Below are 27,434 nucleotides of genomic sequence, written 5' to 3' on the forward strand. Positions count from 1 at the left end.
CGTACAGTGATATCACGCCAGCTTTTAATTACTCACGGAATGGCAAATCTTTATTCCAGATGGATATTTTTCTACTTTATATATTTAGGTAAGATGCTTCTGCATATTTTCGGTGTTCTCCTTTGGTTTTGTTATAATGAATGCATGGCTTATATTGTTGATAGTTTAAAATATTAGAGTAATACTAATCATTTTAATTTTAAAAGAATATTGAACTGAATTTTACGCACACAGTTTTCCTTATTATCGCTAAAGTAATTATTATATCGGCATATTAGGGGAGAAGACCTATCAAGTTCCACATTCTGTAAGTGCAATTCGGTAGTCACACCAGTGTGTCTCCTAATTTGGTCTTTAAAAATGTTAAAAAACTTTAAATTGTTTAAATTATATATTAATTATATCAAGCCAATATAATAATATTCTATATCTTACATTAAAATAGTTTTATGAATCAAGATCGTAATTTTGCATTTATAATGCTATATTAGATTTATTAATTATGAATTAGTTAATCAAATCTTCAAAATATTATACATGAGATTTGAATAATATTGTTTCTTATTTTCGTATGTTCTGATTTCATATCTGAATTGAAATGACCTCACACTACTTCAAAGTCAAGACTGTTAAGTGTATACTTTTAAAGTGTCTCTTCCTTTAAAAATACCTATATTGGTTACATTGATATAATTTGTTGTTTTTAAATTATATCATCAACCACAAATCACGAATCCAAAATCAATGCTTTATTAACAATACTGTAAAACGATTCTGTGGTAAAACGAAACGAAAAATGATACTATTAACAAGTATTCCGATTGAACATTAATCTAACCTACTCTTCTCACGGTTTTAAGAAACATCTGCTTAGGTAGGTCACAGGATGTTTTCACTAGTATGTAATCATATCTTTGTATGACTTTGGCCTTCTTTCCGGACCTTGGATACTTATCTTATAGATAGGTGACACATTTTATAATAACAATTCGAATGAAAATACACAAATACAACATATTCATCGACTTCAACATTATTGCTGAAAAAGAAGAAAGGGGAACGAAATAGGGAATGGTAAAATAACAAAAATACTTAAACAGGGTACAATAAAAACAATTGAAAATGGAAGCGTTAAAACTGTCAACTGATAATTTGATCTATCAACTAAAGTTTATAGCAATATAGCGTATTGTATGTAGTGTGTTGTGTATAGCATATAGTGTTAGTGTATAGTGTAAATTATATCATGTAAAATGTATAGTGTATAATATGTTTTATAGATCTTGTTTGACCAGTTTTTACTTTATCAAAGCATAAACGTCGATTCTCTTTTGACCCTGAAATGCAAATGGCAGCTGTGAATTATATTGCACAAATATGACATAAAGGAGGCATTTCAATCTTCAAAGACGCTGTTATCAGTCACTATAAGGAACTCTGATCATAGCAAGTAGTTCGTCTTTAGGAAAATAGTTCAACAGCAGTGTTTGAGGTAAAATATTTAGATTTCTGACAATAGGCCCAAACTCCACTATTTGACTATTTGTCTCGAAAACATTCCTCTTACTGTGCCCAGATGTATTAATAGTATCTAATATGGGTATTTTTAGGAATTGAAATATGTCGTATTTGTGCAATATAATTCACAGCCGCCGTTTGCATTTCAAGGTCAAAACAGAATCGACGTTTGTAACACCTTGTCCAACAAACGCTCGCACTACCTACTATAGACACTTATGACTATAACTGCATGGTTATTTTGAGCAATATGACTGACCACATGAGGTTTATTTGTTCTCCTGAAACATGCTTTTTACGTATGTTTTGCCGAAATTAACAGGTATCTTAAAATTAAATGTCAAAATCAAGACCCATGGATAGCCATGATCTATATCAACAATTTTTCAAATTATTCTGTTTAATTGCAACAGAATAGTGATTTTTAATCTGGATAGATATCACTTGATTTACTATTTACATGAAACCTAAGGTCAATTTACATTAAAACGTCATTGCATTGTTCACGGTGTTACATGGTACAAGACGATAATTAGCACACACTCAGAACAGTACAAACGTGTATAGCGAAAGTGTGAAAACGATAAATGCATTATCGTATAGTTATATGGCACAACTTGACGACCCCGACATGGCGTGATCCTTATTATCTTATCATGTATGCGTGGTACATGTACGTTACCACACTCGGCCATACATGTACGTATGAATGGCATCTACACGTCTATAGTGACCATAGGTGACATCACAGTATCAAACAATCGTGGTGATAAGGTCATGATTACTGTGGTACATTTGCATTGTCATCCAGTGAGCTGGTAGATAGTTCACATTGGTTTTTCGGGTGGTACAGAGGTAATGCACATACCTTTTACCTATAGGAGGCCGTGTTTCGACCCCGTTCGGGCGTGAAAAGGTATTGGTGTCACATGCCCGACCACGTGGTCTTCCCCACAGCAAGATCCCTCGCGCGATTCTAACAGGAGTGTTTAATCAGAGACGTACATACATCTATTTATGTCTCTGGTTTAATATCAGTTTGTTTGAATAATTGTTTCGCCGTTGTTGTAAAATAAAGTTAATAGTTTTTAAGTTCGTACTTATTACTAGTACTGCAATGATTTGCATTTTGTTCCTCTCCGAACATAGCCGAGGGAATGTCATAGAAAACCAAGAAGTAGTAAGTCATATCTATGAGCCATCTTGAAAGGGTAACAGCCTCCTGTGTGTAAAAGTAGTAGAAATTGTAGTTAATATAAACATACATAACAACATACAGCACATTAGGATTCATACTGTATAGCTGTTAAAAATCACGGGACTGATATTTCGCTGGTGTCCCAGATGAAGTTAGTTCGTGGGTATTAAATTTCACGCAACATGGCCTTTTTTCAAATACGTTTAAATAAATGACAAAGAATAAAGCGATAATAAATCCCCGCAAATATTACCACAGATACAGTATCTAAATATACTTATTCATAAACAACATGTCTTCTAAATTTAGATAATACAATATAATTTTCGCGGTATGATCCACGAAAGAGCTCGGGAAATGTTAAAGGATACATGTATAATGAATATTCATCAGAAAACGCCCCTTCGTCTTGCTTGGCTCTAATTGAACTTCCGTTTTCAATAATTATCTAAAAAGGGCAAAACACATGTTCACTTAGGTTTAAGATTTCTCCTGTTGATAACAAATCCGTTGCTACAACTTAACAGTAGATTTGATGGATTTTTATGAAATGCATTGTGAACACTAACAAGAATGACTTGTTATGTACAGTTATTGAAACTGATTTTGTATTTGAAAGTAGATAAAATATGTACATGTATACATAGATATAAAACATTACACGGAAAAATGATTATGTATGTAAGTCAGTGAATATAGGTAATGTTTCTGAGTGTTAAAAGTACAAATAAGTTCTCTTTAAGAAACACTTTAAAACACAAAATAAAACACTATGTATATGACCAAGTACATCTTTTTCAGTATCCATAATGTCAGCTTTTCACCACACCGAGGCTAGATCGGTCCCCACAAGGTCAGCTGATGTCGAGGTTCTGTCTAACAATAGCTGTTCTGACGTCGGTGTGACACTGATGAACCAGAGTTGTGACTTCAACCATGGTTACTGTAGCTTTAGTTATCCCAGTTACCCTCATATACAGTGGAAACGATATACTGGACCACGCACCATAGGCGTCGATTCTCTTCACGATGGTAAGTTAGTTTAATCATTGTATATATGTATGCATTACAAATATTGCAATGAAACAAAACATCTCTCATCATTGTTTATATGTAATAGCGTACAGAAAATCGTGCATTATGGAGTAATAAGGAACATCATAAATAGCTTGAACATTGCGAAATTGTCATTGTAGTTATTTTTTATAACAAAGCACTTAAAGTGAAGTTATTACTGATTTTGTGTTCGTTGTTAATTTCCTTTACAATTAACTCCAATGATTGTATACCAAATTGTTAATGAAATACCTAGTGCGTATATCGTACACGTTTGGTGGTCACTTATTTTATGTTTTTACAGTAATCTTTTTGTATGTCATGTCTTGTCACCAATTTCTAGTTAGAACTGCAAGTTTGATTGGGTGATAGTGTGACTGAGAGTTTTCAGTCTGAAATATCTCTTAGTAAGACATACTTTCATAAGACTATACTACAGACGCTAGCGATTTATTTTTTGTTTTGTATGCGAGATCGATGTGAAAGTTATGAATCAATCTTTACAGGATATACAGAAAACAAGTTTATTGTCCTGATATGGAAATCCGACACAAACATAAAAACGTAGACATATCAGTATGAATGAAAATTTTAATATTTATCATTTATGTCGTCATTATTTTGTGGTTTTTATTAATGAAATTTGATAACAGTATTAAAATAACACAAACTATAAAGTATGGGTTGTCTTATAGTTGTCAATAAGTCATATAATATCCAGCACACAAGTTGGTTTTTTATTAGAAAATCTGTGAAGTTATTGTATTACTGAAACATACACGGAGGTTTGCATAATGGCGTTGTCTGCATCGGATTATCGAAAAGAAGTTATTCATTACTTTTTTCACGTGTGTTAATTTGGCAACCTAACGCATGAAATATTTTGACAATGTGCTTTAGCAGGAACCATAAATTTAAGATCGACTTTGTCCGTTGGTAATCATGTCATTATAAATCCTGTATCATTGTATCACGTGTAAGGTTATATAAGGTATTGTGTAATCATTTACAGATACTACAGTACTGTTGTTGTTATAGTCAAATAATTTGTGGTTCGGAATGCCCCAACTGAAGCTTGTCTAGATGAACGTTTTTAACTATACACAATATATTTCGTTATTTCAAAATAATAGCATATACACGAATCAGATTGTATCTTTAAACAAGAACTATAATTGATATATATAAACAATATTTACAGGATCATTCCTATACCCAAATATGCTTGGTAAACATAATGGTGCCAGTTCCTCCGTCAACACGACCACGATCAGCGGTGGGGCCGTGTGTATACAGTTCTGGTACGGAATGGCATATTCAGGTGCCAATCTGGAAGTTCTATTGGACACCAATGGCGGGGAAACATCGCTATGGACACTGACTGGTAGCCAAGGGACTAAATGGAGGAAGGCGATATTGGCTGTTAACAGTCAGACTCAATTCAAGGTAAAAACTAAATAGAATCTTATACAGGATATCAGTGAAGACTTATAAAGAAAAAGAATTTGTTATGGTTTGTGTATCGCCAACAATATTTATATGAGTTCTAGACACAAAGTACAGTGTATCGTGTATTGCCTCCGATTTGTAGTGAAATATAGTAAATTCAAATTATTACGTTGATGGCTTTACTGCATCAGAGCTAAGCAAAAAACATGTCTTTGACTTGGAGAAAGATCGAAATTTCTTTCAAAATGTTATCGGGAGAAAAAGCGACCGATGGAAGCCATATCTGTATCGCAGAATGTATTCCGTCACTAGTGTATACAGAGGTCCAATATTTTAACATGTTCATCTCAAAGAAATATCTCAGACCAAGGGTTTTGGCAGTCATGATGCGGAAGACGTCTATCTAACTAGCAGGGTTTGTCGTTTAGTTGTTCCTGACTAAATACGTTTGAGAATAATACAATATCTAAACGTTATTTTAAATATAAACTAATGACACTTTTACATCTGCTAATATAACTCTACCTTGTTTGAGTATGTCAACAAACATGTGTATTCAAATCAGGTCACAATTCTGCTGTTCCCGACTCATTTACCCGCGTTTGTCGAATGCGTTCTTTTTTCATTTTCGCTATTTAATTCTTAAAAGTAAAAATTACACTGTAAAACTTGTGTCGTTTTTAAACTTTCAAAATCAGCTTACTCGAGTTAAAGAATACCATATTAAACTAACACTTGTTATTTTACCTTTTTTAAAACTCGGATTTTGGCGCATTTCTAAATCTTAACAGATTAACGCAGTTTGTATGGCGTACCAACCATATCGGCTATATAAATAGTATATAGAAAGTGATATTAGCACATTCATAATTTAGCGCAATGCTTCCTTCGCTAAAAACGCTTAAAAAAGATTAAACTTAGCTACGTACGTTTGCAATACATACTTAATACTATGAATACACCCGGAAAGTTTATTACTTATTTGAAAACAAATATCAGAACACCCTTGTCAATTAACGCGTGAAGAATGTATCTCAAATCCCATTTTAACTTACGTAGTCACTTTTATAGAAAAAAAAACATCACCAGTTAAGCAGGTACAATCAAAATTTGTAAACAAACTTTTTAAACTCTGCATTAGTGATTAGATTGGGATAAACACATATTGACATATTAAGGGATTCAGGATCTCTTAATTAACCGCTTGCTTTTTCATAAATAATAATCTTCTAGATATAGATACATTCCAAACTGACACGGTTGTCTTATTAGCTATTAAAGAGAGTGAATTAATTCATTTTCAATTTATTGTATATGTGTAACAATTATTAAAAGTATTAGAGCAGAAATGTTTCAAGTATAATTTAGCTATTCAAATTTGTATGAATTGATTTTTTTTTTCCAGATTCGGTTCAACAGTGTAAGGACCGGATTTAATTCAAAATTAGGCATGGACGATATTAAAATATGGAGATATCCATCTACACCGACCACCACACCGACCACTACACCGACCACCACACCAACCACCACAGAAACCACTACACCAACAACTAAACCAACCACCACACCCACCACCACACCGACCACCACACCGACCACCACACCAACCACCACACCGACCACCACACCAACATCTACACCGACCACCACACCGACCACCACACCAACCACTACACCGACCACCACACCGACCACCACACCAACCACAACACCGACCACCACACCGACCACCACACCAACAACTACACCAACCACCACACCAACCACCACACCGACCACCACACCGACCACAACACCGACCACCACACCAACCACTACACCAACCACCACACCGACCACCACACCAACAACTACACCAACCACCACACCAACCACCACACCGACCACCACACCAACAACTACACCAACCACTACACCGACCACAACACCGACCACCACACCAACCACCACACCGACCACTACACCGACCACCACACCGACCACCACACCGACCACCACACCGACCACAACACCGACCACCACACCGACCACTACACCGACCACCACACCGACCACTACACCAACCACCACACTGACCACCACACCAACCACTACACCAACCACCACACCAACAACTACACCACACCAACCACCACACCACACACACAACCCACACACCACCACACCAACACACACCCACCCACCACACAAACCACACCCAACACACCAACCACACCCAACACACACACCCACAAAACCCACCACCACACCAACACCCACACCACCACACCACACCACACCACACACACCGACCACAACACCGACCACCACACCACCACCACACCGACCACCACACCAACAACAACACCAACACCAACCACACACCACCACAACACAAACCACCACACACCACCACCACACCACCACTACACCGACCACACACCGACAAAACACACCACCAACAACCGAAAACCACAACACCACCACCAACAAATACACCAACAAACACACAACCAACACAACCCACACCAACAACACCATCACAAACAAATCACCACAACAACCACACACAACACACACACCAACACACCACCACCACACAACAACTGACACACAACCACCCACACTACACCAACTACACCAACCACTACACCAACCACTACACCAACCACTATACCAACCACCACACCAACAACCACACTGACTACCATACCAACCACTACACCAACCACTAAACCAACCATGAAACCAACAACCACACCAAACACCACACCGACCACCAGACCAACCACTAAACCAATAACTACACCAACCACACCAACAACTACATCATCTACCATACCAACCACTAAACCAATATCCACACCAACCACAACACTAACAACTATGCCAACCACTACACCAACCACCACACCAACATCCACACCAACCACTACACCGACAACTACACAAATACCAAAACAGCCCGCGACACCAACTTCCAATGAAACAGCAAAGACTGTAACAACAAAAAGAACGCACGATGAATCAACAAGAACAACAGTAACAACGACAGTATCTGGTAATGTAGAAGTAACCATTGATAAAACAACAGTATCTCAGAAAACGTCATCGAAGCCAACAACAAAGCATGTATCTAAATCATCGCCCAAAATAACAAATAAGACGACATCTTCATTACCATCGGTGGAATCGACAACCCAACGTTTAACCACCCAAAGATTTGAATTAATTACAACATCGGAATTTAATACAACACAAGTATCTAATACAACGTCAACCAATAATTCAAAGTCGTCTACGTCTGCGACTAAATCTTCTGTTCCTACCCAGATGTCACCACGTGGTACTTCCGGTCACTCAGTACACCATATTTTGCATGCTCCTAGGACCACTCCCTTTGGTGGTGTCGGTAACAAAGACGCACAAAACGAAGGGTCGTTCTCGGATACTCATAAAACTGGCATAATCGTCGGATCCGTGATTGGAGGTTGTGCTGTTGTCCTGGCGGCCATCGTTGTTATAAAAAAAGTTCGGTCAACGAAAAGAAATAAATCTCTACAGTGTAAGTCTTATATCAGTGACGAACATATTCCCGAACATCTTAAAATGAGGGGAATGAAAACACAACGGTCATAATATTAAAGAATCGTTAAGAGACAAGCTGAGTATGTGTGTATGTAATGTGTTAATATGTCATGGAAGATTATTAAGTTTAGGAATTCTGATTGTAGATATTTTTTGTGTGTGTATTATTACATTTCTTTACGGTTTGTATGTTTTTTTTCCAATGTTGAAATCATATTAAATTGATTTTGCACAAAGAATTACAATTTTTCCCAAAGTGTAATATTATTTTGAACAATATGTGTCACACAAGCATAGCCATCATATACGTCCCTGGACTAATATAGTCTGTACTAATATTTCAATTAAAATCATGAAGGGAGTGTTTGTGTGAAATAAGTTGTTAATTTTGTTTATAATTTCAGTGAGTTATTTTATGTAAATTAAAAATTATATAAATTGCTTTTCGATCATATTATGGTTTATATACAGTCATGATTCTTCTATACTGTAAACGTGGTTATTTTCGCGGGGGGGGGGGGGGGGGGGGGGGGGGGGGGGTTAGTTTCGCGATTTCGATATGTAAACTATACGCGTAGGGGCAATTTTCGTGATCGATCCACCTTCGTTTGTAGCTCGAGATTATACAAATTGATATCAAAATAACACGCGTGGGGGAAATTTACGCGATCGAAAGTGTAATAAGCGAAAATTCCCCCCTCGCGTAAATGTCCACGTTTACAGTATATTTATTATGAATGGTGTATGTGATACCCAGTCCTATTAACACGACATCATCATGCTGTAGGTGTTGTCGATATAATCAGTGGGAGTCTAGCCTGAAAGATTGTAAATACTCCCTTCATTTTTATAAGTGTTTCCCACTATAAATCATAAACTTATAAACACACATTGTTAATATTAAATAACATAATCCATGATTCTTATAATCGAAGAAATTGCTCATCTCAACGTATTTATAAATTGTAACTTTTTGTTTGAATCATTTATCAACTATTATATAGTAATACATTTCATTCATTATGTGTGCATTTAAATGAGGATATGTGTTCAATAATAGAGCATGGCCATTGTAAATACAATAGAGGAGACGGGCTTGGTTCAATATACTTAGTAGCATAATGATATACTTGATCAATTGGGGAAATCTTATTTATTCAAAAGTGTAATTGTCCTTTTCACCTCGTCATCTCTTTCCACGTATTTTTATTATTACACACAAGCAATACATGTTATACATTCAACACGTGTCTTAACTCTAATACTCTAATACTTGTATGTATATTAATACTTGCGTTATTTCATTGAGCTGAAGTAACCTAAAATAGGAGAATAACACCTGTATGTTTGCTCTATTTGTGGAGTAAAATAAACTTTGATAGAAAATGGTATTACAATGTATGTTCGTGTTTGTTTTTCATCATAAGCTAGTTCACAGATATTCAGATGGTTGAAGGGACACAACTCTAACGATATTTTAGCTTGAAATAAAATTATGACATGCTAAGCCTAGTAATAAAATAATAAATATAAAATGCATCCTCCAGAGATGTTACGTTAATCATCCGGTCCGTTTTGTCAATTCAATTGGTGGTCATATAACTAGTGAACTAGTGGCTCACCAATAGGATTGAAACATGAATTTATAGTGTTACATCCTGTAGCTGAACAGTGGTGGACTAGGAAACACGAATTTATAGTGTTAGTTGTACAGTGGTGGACTAGGAAACGAATTTATAGTGTTAGTTGTACAGTGGTGAACTAGGAAACACGAATTTATAGTGTTAGTTGTACAGTGGTGGACTAGGAAACGAATTTATAGTGTTAGCTGAACAGTGGTGAACTAGTAAACGAATTTATAGTGTTAGTTGTACAGTGGTGGACTAGGAAACGAATTTATAGTGTTAGCTGAACAGTGGTGAACTAGGAAACACGAATTTATAGTGTTAGCTGAACAGTGGTGAACTAGGAAACACGAATTTATAGTGTTAGTGGTACAGTGGTGAACTAGGAAACACGAATTTATAGTGTTAGTTGTACAGTGGTGAACTAGGAAACACGAATTTATGGTGTTAGTTGTACAGTGGCGGACTAGAAAACATGAATTTATAATGTTAGCTGTACAGTGGCGGACTAGAAAACATGAATTTATGGTATTAACTAACTGTATTGTGGCGGACTAGAAAACATGAATTTATAGTGTTAGTTGTACAATGGCGGACTAGAAAACATGAATTTATAATGTTAGCTGTACAGTGGCGGACTAGAAAACATGAATTTATAGTGTTAGTTGTACAATGGCGGACTAGAAAACATGAATTTATAATGTTAGCTGTACAGTGGCGGACTAGAAAACATGAATTTATAGTGTTAGCTGTACAATGGCGGACTAGATGACATGAATTTATAGTGTGAGCTATACAATGGCGGACTAGAAAACATGAATTTATAGTGTTAGCTGTACAGTGGTGGACTAGAAAACATGAATTTATAGTGTTAGCTGTACAATGGCGGACTAGAAAACATGAATTTATAGTGTTAGTTGTACAGTGGAGGACTAGAAAATATAAATTTATAGTGTTAGCTGTACAATGGCGGACTAGAAAACATGAATTTATAGTGTTAGTTGTACAGTGGCGGACTAGAAAACATGAATTTATAGTGTGAGCTGTACAATGGCGGACTAGAAAACATGAATTTATAGTGTTAGCTGTACAATGGCGGACTAGAAAACATGAATTTATAGTGTTAGTTGTACAGTGGCGGACTAGAAAACATGAATTTATAGTGTTAGTTGTATAGTGGCGGACTAGAAAACATGAATCTATAGTGTTATCTGTACAGTAGCGGACTAGAAAACATGAATTTATAGTGTTAGCTGTACAATGGCGGACTAGATGACATGAATTTATAGTGTGAGCTATACAATGGCGGACTAGAAAACATTAATTTATAGTGTTAGTTGTACAATGGCGGACTAGAAAACATGAATTTATAGTGTTAGTTGTACAGTGGCGGACTAGAAAACATGAATTCATAGTGTAAGTTAACTTATACAGTGGCGGACTAGATGTCATGAATTAAAATATACCACCGATGGCAGTATCCTGATACTTCTGTTTAGTTGAGAAGCTGTTGAATACATACCCTCATGTCCCAGATGGGTTAATTATAATGGGTCATGGATATATTTTAGTCAGAAAGAAAACGTTGTAAATGACTATTTATATTAGTAGAACTATAATCACTGTACTCGTCATGATGGTATCATTAACACCATTACATTTTGATGTCCGGCTTCAAATGTAACTCCCATTTACAATATATCACTATTCAAAAGGATTTTCTTTGTCTGTCATATCTAGAGAAGTATATATATTCAAGATACAGGTACATGTATATATGCTTATCTTCATTTTACCTCAATATCTATACAATAGAGACCGAACTATAGAGGAACTTAGTTTTACTTTCGCATGAAAGTTTATAAAATGAGTCTAAAAGCTGTTCCTTTACTAAGCCTATGGCGGTGTAAAATGAAGTAATCGTAACGAGTGTCATAGATTTTATATTATTGTAAGTTTCTGTATTTTGTCTGACTGAATCTAAAATGATGATACTTTCACACGCCAAGAAGTACCGACAGTCATAATTGACGTATACCAGATAACAAGTCACAACTTCTCAAGTTTTTGTTTGTTTTTTGTTTAAAGGACTTAACTCTTTTGAACGTAACATGATGTATTCATTCCGATAGTAATATGAGATAACATTCTCTCATTAAATCACAGGTATAAGCGTGTCCCATGAGTTATCAGGGAGAGATACTTATGCTATGTATAACTGTAGGATTTTTCGTCAGTATATAAGGCAGTCTTATCACAAAAGTATCAGTTGTTTGGGCTAGGACGTTCACCATAGTAGTGAAGTCGTCTCTAAAGGAGACAACACATGAACATTGGATGATAGAGTATCGTATCAATACAACTGATAATCATTTAAAACTCGAATGACGCTTTGACGAAACGGTTGCAATGAAGCTAGTGTGGATTTGGATCTGTTTATGTAAGTACAGTATCTAGTTGTTTATTCTTTCTTTCTTTCTTTCTTTCTTTCTTTCTTTCTTTTCCTTTCATTCTTTCTTAGCTCTATTCATAGTAAAGAATATACCATATGTTAGTGGTTAGTATTTGATAATTATTTTTATCACTTTGATCTGGATGTTTTCTTCAGGATCTGCTACTGAGTTTCATTGAGTGTTAAAATGATAGTACTAGAGGACAAAGTAGGTAATTCATGTTTGTATGTGGCTATGACATGATTAGCAAATGTGATTATATATTAATGTTAATGTTTCATGAGCCATGAACGCAGTAAACCTATATATGACAACAAACTATTACATTTGGGTATGTATAAATGAATACAATGTGCTACACTTACAATAAATACACCGACTTTTTATTCATCATCAACATTAAGGACATAATACAAATTAATGATGTTTATATCCTACCTTAACCACATTTGATATATACTCATTATAGCTCTCTATGATATATAATTGGAAGACTGTCTCTTCCAGGTAAGGTTTTAAAATACAAACAATGTACATGTAGTTTTATATGTAAATAAATGACAAAAGACCATAAACTTTGTTGTCGAGCTATACCATTTCGAATTGGTTCCATGATATGAACATGTTATATATACAATACATCACTTAGTTTTCGCGAATAAATCATTTCGCTAACTTTCTCCATCAGATATATTCGCGAATAAATTATTTTGCGAGCGCTGATCAAGAAATGTCTTTTAATTCACAAATGATGAGCTAGTCATGGATGTTACAAGATTTCTCTATCGGCAACCGACAACTTGGTCGCCATCCATAGGTGTTGTTTTCGTACAAATAATCGCGAAGAATTTGAATTCGCGACTTACTCTCCTCGATTATTAAAACGAGAAAAAAAATCCACGCAAAATATAAGTGATTTACAGTAATGATAATCATAAAAAATGTTATTCTGTAATATCTAGAGACTCTAAAATGAAGGAATATAAATCTTACTGACTTAGACAAAATGTTTAACTTATTACATCGTTATTTATATCACCAATTAACGAGTTGTTTAATTATTGAAATTGTGGTATGTTCTAGAACTCGATAACTACTCAATCATCATATTCACCGCAATAACATTTATAACGATACGATGAGACATAGGGCAGTGTATTATAATATGGTACAGATTAGTGATGTTCCTAAGAAAGATAATTCGACATTCAATATTCTTGAAAGCATTGGCGTAAATTGTATTCATTGTGGGGAATATTTATCACAGTTCTGAATATTACCCATAATTCTTGCATCCCTCTTCTACGGCAGTGTGAGAGTGACATTCGCCAGTTGTTCTAAGACAAGCACATTTTCAACTTTTGGCGGCAACTTACAAATTTTTGCATCCCAATTCCTTTCAAATAGTGCTTGCAATTATGGGTTATCTTCCCCACAATGTTGGTCAAAAGCCAAATCATATTCTCAATAGGCATAGTATTGTAAATTAAATTAAATGTTTACAAACAAATAAGTCTTCCTAATCTCCAGACGTCCACGTTGTCTCCGTTACGTTATCTTTGATAAACAAAGCCTGATCTAATTATATTAGTTCTTTATCCCAAAGTATCTAAGTATTTGTTAGGATTCTTTAGTATTAACGGTTACTGGCAAACAAACAAGTTTCTAAGTTAATACATTTGTATAACGTTTTCTCTGAAAATACATCCACAACAGTGTTCACTTATGAAAAGAAAAAAATGTTGTTTTACTACATACTGTAAATGTATAGAATAACTTACTAGAGAATATGGTGTGATAATGATTTAAACTTTTTCAAAAATGAACCTGATAATTACTGGAAAAATGTTGATTTATTTTAAAGGTGCTGCACCTTCGACAGATAGTATTTTTCATCAATTAAAAACACGAATAGACTCATATGTATTTTTCTTCACGAATAAAAGTTACACACTTGACATTATTACCACCCCCGAAAAGTTTCATCTTATTATTTATCTATAAAATAAAAAAAAAAATAATAATAATAATTAATTGCGTCCCGAAGAAATTCCATTTCGCTCCGCCTCAATATTGAATGAAATACTGATTGCGCATGTGCTGAAAACAGAAAGTAGGAACCACATGGCGAGGCGAGGAAGGCAACATGTGTTAGCCTAACATCTCCAGAAAGAAGGAAGCATAAATCAGATTATGAAAAGAGAACTAAGAAAGGGAATGATTTCAATCGGAGACTGCAAGGACCGATGGAGTTGTAAACGACAATGGAATAGAAATTACACAGTTGAGTTTTTGTTGGGGAGGCAAGTGTGTAACGTACACACATACATGTACACTCGTAGTGTTCGGTCTTTTGTCATCTTTACTGAAAACTCTAAGCATATGATGAGATTGAATCAATGGTTAGGATTTCTTTTGTGATATGTAATGATTGCAGATTCACTTGTTATAGTTCACCAGCTTAAACTTGTTGATAAATCACACCTGTATCAATCCAGCGAAATGGGGCCGAAGGGGATAACGCTAGGAAAGCGTTTCGGTTCGTGTGCGACAACAGACACAGGGTCGTGATTTTTCGCAACGGATAATATTGAAATGTCTATTTCGTTTGTATTTGCTATTTGCAGTAAAACCTCGCAATTAAAAGTTGTAGTTGAGTTAGGCAACAGGCAATATACATGGTTGTTCCAGCTTAATAAAAATAAGTCCACCATATTTGTTTTCTTCTGTATGTAAAGCTCTTCCCAGAATGCACTGCGATCAAGGTCAAGTGTATGCAAAGTAGATTATAATGTTCAAAAGTTCGAATCTTCTCGGCTTCATTTCGACAATTTTTGACGTTATACATTTTTCTTATTTGTAGGTCTTAAATAGGCATATATATATCGACTAAATGTCATTTATTGTCAAAATAATAACAATTTATTACACTCTGTCGAAGGTGTAGCATCTTGAAGATTTTAAGGCTAGTTTATGAACTGTAATGTCATTACATTCAAACATTATTATTATAACAATACTCATGTACTAAGTCTGGTATAGAGGATACAGAATCCTGTTCCAGAAATGTATCATTAAATATCATTTAATTAACAAACATTTTTGGGGGAAAATTAAAAAAAAAAAGAAAAGAGTAGCAAAGCACAGAATAATTGTTTTACTGTTTAATCCATGATGCAAATGTAGTTTCCAACCAACATATGTTAGATCACAGTGTTTAATCTGGTTGATACAGGATAACAAAGCTTGAACCTGTCATTATACTAACATTCCATGAACCACGAGAGGTCTTATTGTGGGAAGAAACTGGAGTACTTGAGGAAAACCCACGTTGTCAGGGTGGTGACCCTGACCTTTTTATCGAGGATAGATAAAAGACAAGTGTGTTGTCACCAGATCATCTGTATTAGAAATCCATATTTCACAATGGAAATTCCAAATTCAAAGCAATTGTATGACGTCATGACAAGAATAGATCAACAATCATCCATCCCCACGGGGAAATAAGAATCTTTCAATCCCTTGGGTACGAGTCAAGGGAATATCAACCCGAGGGGAAGATTATTAAGGCAAGTCTCGTGTTTGGCACCTGAAGTATCTTACCCCGAGGGCTGTTGTTCCCCGGTCCAACTTCCATGGAGGTGAATGATTAGTTTTATCCATCCCTTGTTACCCTCTTATGTATCTGATATGGATGTTACGACAATCTTGGCATGACGTGATTGAATTGTCGACAAGACGTCATGGAATTGTTAATGTGACGAAATGCAATTGTTGTAGCTTGTTTCAACATAGGTGAGATTAATAGAATCTTTTCACCCCCATGAGGTTGAGACAGGCGAATCTCAACCCGAGAGGAAGAGTCTTAAGTTGCCAAACATGAGGCTTGCCAAGTGTTTGGCAGCTTAATTATCTTACACCGAGGGTTGTGATTCTTCTGTCTCACTTCTATGGGGGTGAATGATTATTTTTCTCTTACCTATTAACATATGTACCCTATTATGTATCTAATATTGACGTTACACCAATGCAAGGAAACGTTGACAAGACGTGATTGAATTGTCGACGTGACGTCATTGTACTTTGTCTTTTCCATGTTAATATTTAGATTTCCGAATGTTGTATGGGAGAAAAGGAAAAATTTCAGTGTGTCTAAATCTACAAAATCGAAACGCACATGTAATAATTTCAGAGAGGCATTCGTTCTCCGTCCATAGTTGATCTCGCGTACGAGGGCTTATTGATATGTTGCAAGCTTCATATTGTATTATTTTTCAACGAAATCCCCTTCAGTATCTGTACACTTTTTCCAACAGTGTTTAAGGGCCTCAATGCCACCTTTATAGAACTCCTTTTCCTGGCTATTCAGAAAGAAATAGATAAAAAAAAAACTGATGGAGCGACATCAGGTGAATAAGGCGGATGCTCAATCAATTTAAAACCACAATCGTCAATGGCAGCCATGGCAATAACAGACTTGTGAACAGGAGCATTGAACAACACACCTTTAATGAGCATTTCGCGCCGCTTAAATTTAATGTTTTCCCGTTACTGCTTCAGAAGTGAACGTTATATGTGCCATTGATTGCTTGTCCCTTTTGGAGTACTATATAAGCAGAATATCATTCGTATCCCGGAAAACCGAGGCCATAACCTTACCAGCTGATAAAACAGTCTTTGCCGTCTTTGGCGGGGGAGAGCCAGGGTGTTTCCATTGTTTCGACTGTTGTTTGGCCTCTTTGTTTGACCAATGTGTCATCCATACCGACAAATCTCTTAACAAAGTTGACAGGATCCTTCTAGAAAAGGATAACATTAGCACGCGGCGATATGCGCCTGGTGTGCTTCTAATCAACTGTCAGAAGGCTTGGTACCATTCGGGCTGAAAGCTTTCTCATTGCAAGATCCTTGGTCAGAATGGAATCTACTCCTCTGTGTGAAATATCAATTATACTGGCTATATATCTTTCTGTGACTCGTCTGTCAGTCATAACAATATCATGAACATTATTGACCATTTCTGGGGTTGCAACATTGACAGGCTATCCTCGTGGCTCTGTCGGCCGCGCTTAAATTGCGCCACCCACCTTTTCACTGAAGCATATGAAGGAGCATCTTTCCCTAGTGTTGCTTGCATATCATTATGGAAATCCTTAGATGCTAAACCATTTCTATGCAAATATTGCACCACTGTTCTTTCACCGATTTTGTCCATTTTGCGAAAACCTCTTGTCTTATTTACTTTAGAGTGCTACCTCGTCAATATAAACTAACCAAATGAGACCAGTCCTTGACTACACGGCCCTGTATAGTAAGAGAATAGTGGGACTTCAAAACAACATCCCTGAGTGTCTCCTTCAATATCGGCCCCATACCATATCAATCAGTCCTCGTATGTCTTTAGCCGACGCAAGATGCTGAAGACGTAACAGACGGATACATGTAGAATCCTCTAGACACATGGAGACGTTCGGATACAGCGTCAAACAATCTAGACGCCGGTGAATAGGCCTACATTAATTACAGGTTAATGAAGGATTTGATGGGAAACCATCTACAGGAATTTCAACATTTTCATATCATATTATCAAAATAAGATGTGCTTGAGAATTATCTAATGAAAAAAAATGTTATTCTGAAAAAAATGACGTGAAAGTCCGGGCGTACTGGCGTACGCCTGGCAACGCGCCTGTAGTGTAATAAATAGAGGTTTCCCCAACAACTGACGGTTGTTTAAAGAGTTTATCTAACTCGAGTAAGTTAATATTTAAATTGTAAAAAAGACTTTTCAAGATAAACATGAGAACAATCATCACTCATCGCGGAGTGTATTTATGCAATAACTTCACATTGAAATTTTCCCAGCGTATCAAGTATCATCGTATACTGTGAGCCAAATCACTACGAGACAAAATGCATTTCGTAGTGGAGGAAAGCTTATTATCTATCTTATCTAAACGACTAATGTCTATGGTAATATATATATATATATATATATTTTAGTATGACAACCACCGTGTTTGTGTGAGTGTGTGTGTGTGTGTGTGTGTGTGTGTGTGTGTGTGTGTGTTTTTTAAAATAGAACACTTATTTAAATGACTATGCACAGATATTCAAAGCAAACACTGTGAAGTCCAACGTCACAGCTGAATGTTAATCACTCTCAGATTTAATTATCGGTACTTTTCTGGGCTTAGGTATAGCTAACCATTTATAGTGATGTTAAAAGTTCACCCTAAGATTTGTTCAATCAAGACATCATGATTTTCAATAAAAATTTCGTAAACCAAGCTGGAGTGACAAGCAATGTGTGTATTTCACATGAGTCAAGATTTACACGAAATTTCTTTACGGGTTTACTGATACGAGGCAAGTGTTAAAAATGGAATTATATATATTGGGTTCAGAATATGTAAATTCGCAATCAGAACAATTGGAATGGTTAGGAAGTGTGTGTTTTGTTCATAGAGTAACACCGACCTACCACTGTACCTGGTAAAGTGAAACTCGAGGCTTACGTTTCATTTAAACGACTGTGAAGGGGACAGTGACTGAACCATTTTTGTGTATATTTTTGATTTGGGACCCACCGCATATCGAACATCACGAGTAGTCAGCTTTCATTAATTCGTTTTCATTATCTCACCTCCGTGTGTATTTTACAACCATAAAAGGTCTATTTCATACGATTCAGCCACATATTAATCGATATGTCATTATGACATCCCTCTCGTCCAATTACGCAAACGATGACCACCGGCAAATCTGGAAAACGTTGTCATGGTGATGTTTTCGATTTTTCGAATTTTTGACAGACATCGAAAAGATATTTTTGATTGACAGACGACAAGTCTTTGTGGGGATAATCAGAAAATCTCACACCAGTAAAAGTACATTTATAACAATCCAGGCAGAGGTATTTATTTTTCTGTGAGGGTTGTCTTGTATAATTTTATTTCGTTAAGTTTTTATTAAGATCTGTTAACATCGTGGATTATTACATTTGTGTTCGGTTGGATTTTCGTATTTGTGTTCTGATATACTGGGGTACCATGCTTGTATGTTGATATCCTGGGGTACCATGCTTGTATGTTGATATCCTGGGGTACCATGCTTGTATGTTGATATCCTGGAGTACCGTGTTTGTATGTTGATATCCTGGGGTACCGTGATTGTGTGTTGATATCCTGGAGTACCGTGTTTGTGTGTTGATATCCTGGAGTACCGTGTTTGTGTGTTGATATCCTGGGGTACCGTGATTGTGTGTTGATATCCTGGAGTACCGTGTTTGTGTGTTGATATCCTGGGGTACCGTGATTGTGTGTTGATATCCTGGAGTACCATGCTTGTATGTTGATATCCTGAGGTATCGTGTTTGTGTGTTGATATCCTTGGGTACCGGGTTTGTGTGTTGACATCCTGGGTATCGTGTTTGTGTGTTGATATCCTGGAGTACCGTGTTTGTGTGTTGATATCCTGGGTATCGTGTTTGTGTGTTGATATCCTGGAGTACCGTATTTGTGTGTTGATATCCTGGAGTACCGTATTTGTGTGTTGATATCCTGGAGTACCGTGTCTGTGTGTTGATATCCTGGGGTACCGTATTTGTGTGTTGATATCCTGGAGTACCGTGTCTGTGTGTTGATATCCTGGAGTACCGTATTTGTGTTTTGATATCCTGGAGTACCGTGTTTGTGTGTTGATATCCTGGAGTACCGTGTTTTTGTGTTGATATCCTGGAGTACCATGCTTGTATGTTGATATCCTGAGGTATCGTGTTTGTGTGTTGATATCCTGGAGTACCGTGTCTGTGTGTTGATATCCCGGGGTACCGTGTTTGTGTGTTGATATCCTGGAGTACTGTGTTTGTGTGTTGATATCCTGGGGTACCGTGTCTGTGTGTTGATATCCTAGAGTACCGTGTTTGTGTGTTGATATCCTAGAGTACCGTGTGTGTGTTGATATCCTAGAGTACCGTGTTTGTGTGTTGATATCCTGGAGTACCGTATTTGTGTGTTGATATCCTGGAGTACCGTGTTTGTGTGTTGATATCCTGGAGTACCGTGTTTGTGTGTTGATATCCTGGGGTACCGTGTTTGTGTTTTGATATCATTGAGTACCGTGTTTGTGTGTTGATATCCTGGGGTACCGTGTTTGTGTTTTGATATCATTGAGTACCGTGTTTGTGTGTTGATATCCTGGGGTACCGTGTTTGTGTTGATATCCTGGAGTACCGTGTTTGTGTGTTGATATCCTGGAGTACGGTGTTTGTGTGTTGATATCCTGGGGTACCGTGTTTGTGTTGATATCCTGGAGTACCGTGTTTGTGTGTTGATATCCTAGAGTACCGTGTTTGTGTGTTGATATCCTGGAGTACCGTGTTTGTGTGTTGATATCCTGGAGTACCGTGTTTGTATGTTGATATTCTGGGGTATCGTGTTTGTGTGTTGATATCCTGGAGTACCGTGTTTGTGTGTTGATATCCTGGAGTACCGTGTTTGTGTGTTGATATCCTGGAGTACCGTGTTTGTGTGTTGATATCCTGGAGTACCGTGTTTGTGTGTTGATATCCTGGAGTACCGTGTTTGTGTGTTGATATCCTGGAGTACCGTGTTTGTATGTTGATATTCTGGAGTACCGTGTTTGTGTGTTGATATCCTGGGGTACCGTGTTTGTGTGTTGATATCCTAGAGTACCGTGTGTGTGTTGATATCCTAGAGTACCGTGTTTGTGTGTTGATATCCTGGAGTACCGTGTTTGTGTGTTGATATCCTGGAGTACCGTGTTTGTGTGTTGATATCCTGGAGTACCGTGTTTGTGTGTTGATATCCTGGAGTACCGTGTTTGTGTGTTGATATCCTGGAGTACCGTGTTTGTGTGTTGATATCCTGGGGTACCGTGTTTGTGTGTTGATATCCTGGAGTACCGTGTTTGTGTGTTGATATCCTGGAGTACCGTGTTTGTGTGTTGATATCCTGGGGTACCGTGTTTGTGTGTTGATATCCTGGAGTACCGTGTTTGTGTGTTGATATCCTGGAGTACCGTGTTTGTATGTTGATATTCTGGAGTACCGTGTTTGTGTGTTGATATCCTGGGTTACCGTGTTTGTGTGTTGATATCCTGGAGTACCGTGTTTGTGTGTTGATATCCTGGAGTACCGTGTTTGTATGTTGATATCCTGGGGTATCGTGTCTGTGTGTTGATATCCTAGAGTACCGTGTTTGTGTGTTGATATCCTAGAGTACCGTGTTTGTGTTGATATCCTGGAGTACCGTGTTTGTGTGTTGATATCCTGGAGTACCGTATTTGTGTGTTGATATCCTGGAGTACCGTGTTTGTGTGTTGATATCCTGGAGTACCGTGTTTGTGTGTTGATATCCTGGGGTACCGTGTTTGTGTGTTGATATCATTGAGTACCGTGTTTGTGTGTTGATATCCTGGGGTACCGTGTTTGTGTTGATATCCTGGAGTACCGTGTTTGTGTGTTGATATCCTAGAGTACCGTGTTTGTGTATTGATATCCTAGAGTACGGTGTTTGTGTGTTGATATCCTGGGGTACCGTGTTTGTGTGTTGATATCCTGGAGTACCGTGTTTGTGTGTTGATATCCTGGGGTACCGTGTTTGTGTTTTGATATCCTTGAGTACTGTGTTTGTGTGTTGATATCCTGGAGTACCGTGTTTGTGTGTTGATATCCTTGGGTACCGGGTTTGTGTGTTGATATCCTTGGGTACCGTGTTTATGTGTTGATATCCTGGAGTACGGTGTTTGTATGTTGATATCCTGGAGTACCGTGTTTGTGTGTTGATATCCTGGAGTACGGTGTTTGTATGTTGATATCCTGGAGTACCGTGTTTGTATGTTGATATCCTGGAGTACCGTGTTTGTGTGTTGATATCCTGGAGTACCGTGTTTGTGTGTTGATATCCTGGAGTACCGTGTTTGTGTGTTGATATCCTGGAGTACCGTGTTTGTATGTTGATATTCTGGAGTACCGTGTTTGTGTGTTGATATCCTGGGGTACCGTGTTTGTGTGTTGATATCCTAGAGTACCGTGTTTGTGTGTTGCTATCCTAGAGTACCGTGTTTGTGTGTTGATATCCTGGAGTACCGTGTTTGTGTGTTGATATCCTGGAGTACCGTGTTTGTGTGTTGATATCCTAGAGTACCATGTTTGTGTGTTGATATCCTGGAGTACCGTGTTTGTGTGTTGATATCCTGGAGTACCGTGTTTGTGTGTTGATATCCTGGAGTACCGTGTTTGTATGTTGATATTCTGGAGTACCGTGTTTGTGTGTTGATATCCTGGGGTACCGTGTTTGTGTGTTGATATCCTAGAGTACCGTGTGTGTGTTGATATCCTAGAGTACCGTGTTTGTGTGTTGATATCCTGGAGTACCGTGTTTGTGTGTTGATATCCTGGAGTACCGTGTTTGTGTGTTGATATCCTGGAGTACCGTGTTTGTGTGTTGATATCCTGGAGTACCGTGTTTGTGTGTTGATATCCTGGAGTACCGTGTTTGTATGTTGATATTCTGGAGTACCGTGTTTGTGTGTTGATATCCTGGGGTACCGTGTTTGTGTGTTGATATTCTAGAGTACCGTGTTTGTGTGTTGATATCCTAGAGTACCGTGTTTGTGTGTTGATATCCTGGAGTATCGTGTTTGTGTGTTGATATCCTGGAGTACCGTGTTTGTGTGTTGATATCCTGGAGTACCGTGTTTGTGTGTTGATATCCTGGAGTACCGTGTTTGTATGTTGATATCCTGGAGTACCGTGTTTGTGTGTTGATATCCTGGAGTACCGTGTTTGTGTGTTGATATCCTGGAGTACCGTGTTTGTATGTTGATATTCTGGAGTACCGTGTTTGTGTGTTGATATCCTGGGGTACCGTGTTTGTGTGTTGATATCCTAGAGTACCGTGTTTGTGTGTTGATATCCTAGAGTACCGTGTTTGTGTGTTGATATCCTGGAGTATTGTGTTTGTGTGTTGATATTCTGGAGTACCGTGTTTGTGTGTTGATATCCTGGAGTACCGTGTTTGTGTGTTGATATCCTGGAGTACCGTGTTTGTGTGTTGATATCCTGGAGTACCGTGTTTGTGTGTTGATATCCTGGAGTACCGTGTTTGTGTGTTGATATCCTAGAGTACCGTGTGTGTGTTGATATCCTAGAGTACCGTGTTTGTGTGTTGATATCCTGGAGTACCGTGTTTGTGTGTTGATATCCTAGAGTACCGTGTTTGTGTGTTGATATCCTAGAGTACCGTGTTTGTGTGTTGATATCCTGGAGTACCGTGTTTGTGTGTTGATATCCTGGAGTACCGTGTTTGTGTGTTGATATCCTAGAGTACCGTGTGTGTGTTGATATCCTAGAGTACCGTGTTTGTGTGTTGATATCCTGGAGTACCGTGTTTGTGTGTCGATATCCTGGAATACCGTGTTTGTGTGTTGATATCCTGGAGTACCGTGTTTGTGTGTTGATATCCTGGAGTACCGTGTTTGTGTGTTGATATCCTGGGGTACCGTGTCTTTATGTTGATATCCTGGAGTACCGTGTTTGTGTTGATATCCTGGAGTACCGTGTTTGTGTGTTGATATCCTGGAGTACGGTGTTTGTATGTTGATATCCTGGAGTACCGTGTTTGTATGTTGATATCCTGGAGTACCGTGTTTGTGTGTTGATATCCTGGAGTACCGTGTTTGTGTGTTGATATCCTGGAGTACGGTGTTTGTGTGTTGATATCCTGGAGTACCGTGTTTGTATGTTGATATCCTGGAGTACCGTGTTTGTGTGTTGATATCCTGGAGTACCGTGTTTGTGTGTTGATATCCTGGAGTACGGTGTTTGTGTTGATATCCTGGAATTACTTCTCTGTCGCTTGTTATCAGATAATATTTAATATTGAAGTTCTGAGTATCTGTTTCATAGTTTGTTCGTTTCTCCTTACAGGGTTTATAATACCAACATTAAACATTACGCAGGCTAGGTCGGTCCCCACAAGATCAGCTGAATTCCAGGTTCTGTCTAACAATAGCTGTTCTGACGTCGGGGTGACACTGATGAACCAGAGTTGTGACTTCAACCATGGTTACTGTAGCTTTAGTCATCCCAGTTATCCTCTTTTACAGTGGAAAATATATTCTACACTACCTACCATAGGCATTGATTCTCTTCACGATGGTAAGTTAATTCAGTCTCAGAAAATTTTGAAATTCATAACAGTAATAGCAACTATTTTATTCTTTAAGTGATAACTTAAGTTTCGGTCGTCCTAGAAGTTACCATGATATAATGTTGAAGAAATGAAATATACAATGTACCTCAAGGAATCTATGGAATAAATCGCTGACATACAAATCTGATACAAGCCAATAGGGTGACTTGCTATAATCACATACCAATATATATCAGTATGATCTTGTATAACATATGGAAATTCCTGTTTTCCCATAGGAAAGCATTACAGAATTTAAGTTCACCTAAAATCTAAATATCACTCCAGGAACTTTCCTTGAATTATGTAATGATTTGATTTACATGTAGAACAAAATACGTTCAGGATTCTCTCTAAATTAAGGAACGTTGATGAAATTCGTCCCTGAAATAGGTACTTGAATTCGACCTTTTCCTCACATGGGTTAAATAAGGTTGCTACATACAAATGTATATACACAGATTACGGTTGGTACTACCTAATCGTTAATGAACAAATAAAGATATATTTAGCTAAAACGATTTATTCAAACATCCATGCAATATGAGTATAATTTTTTGTATAAATGTTAAAACACACAATGTTTATCATATCGAGTACTAGTTAACATACAATATATAACACGCTATAGCATAACAATTTGGAATTCGAATTTAAATTGAATTAAGAATATAATCGTATGATTTTACCTGATCATTTATCTGAGATTTACCGTTATTAACGATCACGTTGTTGTTTTATTTAAAATAAGTACATATAATTAATATTAACGTTTCTCTTAAAGTCAACAAGTCATGGAGTGTCCATGTACACAAACTATATTTTTCGATATAAAAATATATTAAGTTCTAATCGTAAACCAATGTACACAAAACGCCGTTGCCTACATCTGTTTAGCGAAAGGATATTCATTACTATTTTACATGTATAAGTTTGGCTTTCGCGCGCAATAAGAATTTTGGCCATGCACTTTAAGATACCAGGAACCATAACTTTAAGATCGACTTTGTACGTTGGTAATCACGTCATTATAAATAATGTATCATTGTTTTACATTTGTACGTGTAAGGTTATATAAGGTATTGTGTAATCATTTACAGATACTACGGTACTAGTCATAGTTAGATAATTTGTGGTACGGAATGCCCCAACTGAAGCTTGTCTAGATAAACGTTTTTAACTATACACAATATCTTTTTGTTGTTTCAAAATAATAGCATATACACGAATCAGATTGTATCTTTAAACAAGAACTATTTGATAGTTATAAACAATGTTTATAGGAGGACCATTCCTATACCCATACATGCTTGGTAAACGTACTGGTGCCAGTTCCTCCATCAACACGACCATGATCAGCGGTGGGGCTGTGTGTATACAGTTCTGGTACGGAATGGCATATTCAGGTTTGTTTGTTTGTTTATGTTTTACGGCCCATCGACAACTAGGGTCATTTAGAGCCAAACAATATACTAACATGTTTTATTTTTAAAGTTAAAATCAGATCAAATTTGTCATTTTTAAAAGCATCCGTATTGTATATTTAGATCATTATGATAAAAAAGTTGGTTAAAAATGGTAAAATATGTATATGTACGAATAGATTATGTGAACTTTGTTATATAAATAGAACGTCAAAGACAGTAACGTAAAAGACATCAAAGTCTATAAAATAGATCGATTTCTTTCAAGTAGCTAAATATTGTTTTCGAATCCACGGAACTGGAAAAGGGTTTTCATATCCGGGACTCGAAAGTATTTATCACGAATGTGCTTGAAATCGGAACATTCTATTAAAAAATGCATATTCAGGTGCCAATCTGGAAGTTCTATTGGACACCAATGGCGGGGAAACATCGCTATGGAAACTGGCTGGTAACCACGGGACTAAATGGAAGAAGGCGATATTGGCTGTTTACAGTCAGACTCCATTCAAGGTAACTTTATCTTACATAAGGAAATGTATTTGTATTCGTTAATGCTATCAAAAAAAAAAAAAAAAAAGAGAAAAAAAAAGTTGTCTTCCTTCGCCATTTGTGTTACTGTGTTATTTATCTATTTATTAGCACAACGTATCATATACACTATGTGTTGGTGATCCGATATAGATTTGAATTTCTTGTCGTTGTTGTTCTGAGATTTGTTTTATTTTCATGCATAATGCTATTTTTATATGCTATAAATGCAACAGATTTGAACAATTTAATTCCGAGAATAAAAAATCGCAATTATATATGCATGCCAACATTTGTTCTGTATAAACCTATTTTTTGTGGTAGCCATGGAACCAGGAATATAAATTCATCAAATATTTCTACCAAAGCTATTATATCAACTAAGCTTCATT

The 27,434-nt window shown here is 36.8% G+C and overlaps 1 protein-coding gene across 1 annotated transcript; it reads left to right on the forward strand.

The window, feature by feature from the left end:
* On the forward strand, positions 1 to 27,075 carry LOC117334654 (apical endosomal glycoprotein-like). The gene is made up of 4 exons (XM_033894401.1): positions 1 to 88; positions 3,518 to 3,748; positions 26,371 to 26,493; positions 26,900 to 27,075. The coding sequence occupies exons 1-4, from the start codon at positions 40 to 42 to the stop codon at positions 27,064 to 27,066; spliced, it is 570 nt and encodes a 189-aa protein (XP_033750292.1). The 5' UTR covers positions 1 to 39; the 3' UTR covers positions 27,067 to 27,075.
* The last annotated feature ends 359 nt before the right edge of the window (positions 27,076 to 27,434 follow it).

Source organism: Pecten maximus, chromosome 9 (assembly GCF_902652985.1).
Source record: "Pecten maximus chromosome 9, xPecMax1.1, whole genome shotgun sequence".
In the NCBI taxonomy this organism is placed as follows: Eukaryota; Metazoa; Mollusca; class Bivalvia; order Pectinida; family Pectinidae; genus Pecten; species Pecten maximus.

Coding starts and splice junctions, on each gene's coding strand:
- LOC117334654 (XM_033894401.1), top strand. CDS start 40: ATGGCAAATCTTTATTCCAGATGGATATTTTTCTACTTTATATATTTA. Junction 89..3,517: donor TTTCTACTTTATATATTTAG/GTAAGATGCTTC, acceptor CATCTTTTTCAG/TATCCATAATGTCAGCTTTT. Junction 3,749..26,370: donor CGTCGATTCTCTTCACGATG/GTAAGTTAGTTT, acceptor CAATGTTTATAG/GAGGACCATTCCTATACCCA.